At 38.0% G+C, this 4,574-nt stretch overlaps 1 protein-coding gene across 1 annotated transcript in view; it reads right to left on the bottom strand.

The window, feature by feature from the left end:
• Positions 1–2,699: 2,699 nt before the first annotated feature.
• The window catches only part of LOC111145856 (charged multivesicular body protein 5), a 14,591-nt gene continuing 12,716 nt past the window's right edge, over positions 2,700–4,574 (bottom strand). Inside the window, exon 8 of the mRNA XM_022501133.1 lies at positions 2,700–3,405. Coding sequence (XP_022356841.1) covers positions 3,355–3,405 — 51 coding nt within the window. The 3' untranslated portion in view covers positions 2,700–3,354. The remainder of the gene's footprint in view (positions 3,406–4,574) is intronic.

Genomic DNA, 4,574 nt, shown 5'->3' with positions numbered 1-4,574 from the left:
CTGTAAAAGAAAAGAGAATGTTGGGGCACCTGGCTGGCTCAGGCAGAAGAGCATGTCACTCCTGATCTCAGTGTCATGAATTTGAGCCCCACACTGGGTGTAGAGATTCCTTAAATGAATAAATAAAAAATTAAAAAGAAAATATCTCCATCTTAAAAAAGTAAATGTATTTTTTTAAAGATTTGTTCATATGAGAGAGAGAAGAGAGAGAGAGAATGAATAGGGAGTGGTAGAGGGAGAGAATATCCAGGCAGACTCCCACTGAGCATGGAGCCCAATGTGGGGCTCAGTCCCCAGACCCTGAGCTCATGAACTGAGCTGAAACCAGGAGTTGGATGCCCAACATATTGAGCCACCCAGATGCCTATTATGTTTGTTTTTTTTTTTAAGATTTTTTTTTTTTTAAGTAATCCCTACATCAAACATGGGCTCAAACTTACAACCCCAAGATCAAGAGTCACATGCTTTACCAACTGAGCCAGCCAGGCACCCCAGAGAATCTTGTTCTGAAAAGGCTAAGCAATAAACTATTACAGAGAGGTAGGGGCCAAGTTGCAGGAAGCTTTGTGTGTCTTGCTAGAGGTGTCAGGGAACCATAAAAAACTTTAAGGAGTGACTAGGTCAGATTTGTATTTTAAAAAGATAAATGTAGCTGTATGCGACATATGGACTCAAAGAAGTGAGACTATGCATGAAGAGAAAGCAAGTCATTAATTCCAAAAGACACTTAGGGTTAAAAGCAGGGTTTGATGATTAATTGAATGTGTAAGGTGAGGCAAAATATAGGCATCAAGGATAACTCAAGAGCTTTCTGTTTTGAATGATGGAGAATAATGGTTCCATTAGCTGAGATAGGGAAAACTGGAGGAGGAGATTCAGGTTGAGGGAAAGATAATAGCTGTCTTAGCCATTTGAATGTCATGTGTTTGTTGGCTTCAGAAACCTCCAAATAATTGCTAGGCAAACAGCTGCGTGTGAATAGGATCCTGAAACTTGGGCAAGATCTGGGATAGAAGTATAGATTTAAAAGTCAGAAGTTAAAGCCAAGAGAATAATTGAGCTCAGTAAATATCAGTGATCAGAGAAAGTATGGTGGATAAAAACTAGAATCCTTAAAAAAAAAAAAGTTAGAATCCTATGGAACACTAACATTATGGATTTGGAGAGATGAGGTTTTCAGAAAGAAGTCTTAGAGAAAATAGAAGAACAGGAAAACCAGAGAGTGTTATAACAAAAACCAAGGCAGTGGAAATCTTGTCAGAATGATTGCTCACAAGTATCCAATGCACTAAAGAGGTCTAGTTGGAGGACTAAATATCACCCATTAAAACTGGCAATATATGGCACACTGATAACATTAGCAAGATAAGAAATAGAGTGGGAATATTTGCTAAGAGTGAATCCCAAGATAATAAGCTTAATTTGGATGCCAGATTTTATTTTTTTTGAATTAAAAAAATTTTTTTTTAAGATTTTATTTATTTATCTGACAGAGGGAGAGATCATAGGTAGGCAGAGAGTCAGGCAGAGATAGGGGGAAGCAGGCTCCCTGCTGAGCAGAGAGCCTGATGTGGGGCTCAATCCCAGGACCTTGAGATCATGACCTGAGCCGAAGGCAGAGGCTTAATTCACTGAGCCACCAAGGCATCTCTGGATGTCAGATTTTAGATAATGGTGGGACATTTAATTAGTAATGCCCGGGACTGAAAATAAGAATAAAGAAAAGGTCTAGGCTAGTGACAGTTATTTTGAGTCCTTAGGTACAGGTAATATTTAAAATCTTGGGTGTGATACATTTCAAGGATATATCTTTTGATATATCTCAAATCCAAGATTGAAACTATAGTGGAAGAAATATTTAGAGCTGAGTGAGAAACTGTAGAGAAGCCAAGGAAGGTTTCAAGAAGTTAATGATGAACAGCACAATGTTTGATCCCACTGGAAGGTTTCTTCTGAGGGTGAGATTAGTCCCCGCTAATGGATCATTAAAGACCCTGAAATTGGGCAGGAGTTTGGGCTGGCTGTAGCACTTCTGGAAACTTCCAAGAAAAGAATGAAGCTCCTATTTTTTTGTTGTTGTTAATAGCCCACATATAAGAATAGCAAGTTGCAAAGTACAGTTAACACATGAACAATGTGGGGAATAGGGCACAGTTGAAAATCTGCAAATAACTTTCAACTCCCCCCAAACTTAACTACTAATAGCCTACTGTTGACCGAAAGCCTTACTAATAACATAAACAACTAACACATATTTTATATATGTATTATACACTGTATTCTTATAATAAAGTAAGCTACAGAAAAGAATATGTTATTAAGAAAATCACAAAGAAGAGAAAATACATTTACAATCCTGTACTGTAAAAAATCCATGTAGAAGTGGATTGTGTTCAAACCTGTGTTATTTAAGGGTCAACTGTACTCATGACCATTACCTCAATTATTCCTCATAAAAGCCTTCTGAGGTAAGCATGATTGTACTAATAAGGAAAAAGAAGTTTAACGAAGTGTGTAGGCTGCTTAGAAGTTATTAGATGGTAGATCAGGGCCCAGGCCTGGATTGTTCTTTGTTCCTTCCTCTAATGCTAACATTTAAACTTGATTACTATAGTGGAGTTTTTAGGTGAATCAACATTAAAACTATGTTAAGTTTTTTTCTAGAGGTTTTAGGTTGAAGTGATATTATTAAAATTATATCCTTTTGAAAAATATTTATTGAGTATAAATAAATGTCCTATACATTAAATATCAAGAAATAGTCATTATTGATTACAAGTCAGGCTGTAATACTGAGGGAACCACAGAATCAAAATATCCACTCATGATACAGTAGTGATAATTCCATTCCAATATCAGACATAGTAATGATTTACTCACAAGACACAACAAAACCCATCAAAAAAGGCTATCACTTTAACCAACCTATAATACCACAATAGAAAATGGTTTTGAATCATAGTATGAACCATCCCAATAATCTCATCTTTGTCTTATCAATTTGTAAGGTCAGTTTGAGATTGTGGAGTTACACTATCACAGGATTTAAAGATTCCCTTTCCTTGGTTTTATTTCAAATTATTATTAATAAATGAAAACAAGTCATACATAGTCACTGATACTTTTAAGTAAGGTAGTCTTTCAGAAGAGAAAGGAAATAAAATTTTAGTATGAAGAAAGCATCCCCCAAACAATGAATCTTTTAACGGAAAAAAATGAAAGAGTAATGTAATTAAACTTTCCTTTGAAGAAAGGAAAGAAACCTAAATCTGTTATGGTAAATTTGGAAAGATAAATATTTCCTAGTCCCACAATATGTGTTTATTTTACACGATGTACTTGAATGATGCAAGTCTATGAAGCAGGGATCTGTGGCAATCCAAATTCATCCACCAGGACTCCATCCTGTAAAAAGAAAGCAATGTTCAGTGCCACTGTTTTTCAATTGATAAAGCAGATGATTACGAATATTTAGTAGTCAAAACTCTTTTCTGAGTGTTTAACCAATGAACACCAAAATACCCCTAAGAAGATGAAAAAGCATTTTCATGAAAGGTAAAGGGGGAAGTATTAAACCAAGGAAAGACTGAACAAGCTCAAAATGGATGGTTGTTTGCAGGGTAAAGGAAGAATGAGAGAGAAATAGACTTAAGAGTAAACCTAGGCGGGGCACCTGGGTGGCTCAGTTGGTTAAGCATCTGCCTTTGGCTCAGGTCATGATCCCAGGCGCTGCATCAGGCTCCTTGCTCAGCAGGAAGCCTGCTTCTCCCTCTCCCTCTGCCTGCTGCTCCCCTGCTTGTGTTCTCTCACTGTCTCTCCCTCAAATAAATAAAATCTTAAAAAAAAAAAAAAAGTAAACCTAGGAAGGGGAAGTAGGGGCTGGGAAGGTGTGGGAGGAAAGGCTGAGGAGTTAGTCCCTGCCTCCAGATTCCCGTTTTCACTCTGATTCTTAAAGTGAACCACTACCTTTTGTAGCTTTCCCAATCTTTAAAGGAGCAGTGCCCTAGGACAGGCAATTACTTCCATATCGTACTTTACTACAAACTTACAGGCAGTTATACCACTTTTTAAGAAATCACATCTCAACAGCACATTTAACTCAGGAATCTGTGACAAATAGAAGATGGAAATATAAACGATTGAAAAGGTTGAGTTGCGGTAGGTAGCATTAACAAAAATTATTTCAGATATGTTGAGAAAAAGCAACCTATGCTCCTGGAACCTTGAAATGTTGGAGGCAGGGGTGGGGTGGGGTGGGGTAGAATGGGTGGTAGAGAAAGGTAAGATTACTCTAGACTCAAGAAGGGAGGAGTACAGCAGGAGAAGATGCACATTCATAGAAATTAGCTAGAAGGGACCTGAGAAAGTACCTACTCTCTACCTTTTGCTCCGCACATTTCATAGGTGGGAAAAACTGACCAGGTTCAGACAGAAAACAAGAATTTCTAATTTGCGCCAAATCAGGGCCCCTGGGTGGCTCAGTTGGAGGCTGAGCATCTGACTTCTGGTTTCGGCTCAGGTCGTGACATGATCTCAGGGTTGTCCAGGTCTGTGCTGAGGGGGCGTCTGCTTCA

The sequence above is a fragment of the Enhydra lutris genome, unplaced genomic scaffold (genome assembly GCF_002288905.1).
Source record: "Enhydra lutris kenyoni isolate GAN:26980312 unplaced genomic scaffold, ASM228890v2 scaffoldscaffold13, whole genome shotgun sequence".
NCBI lineage: Eukaryota > Metazoa > Chordata > Mammalia > Carnivora > Mustelidae > Enhydra > Enhydra lutris.
This window is presented reverse-complemented; position numbering and strand designations above follow the sequence as displayed.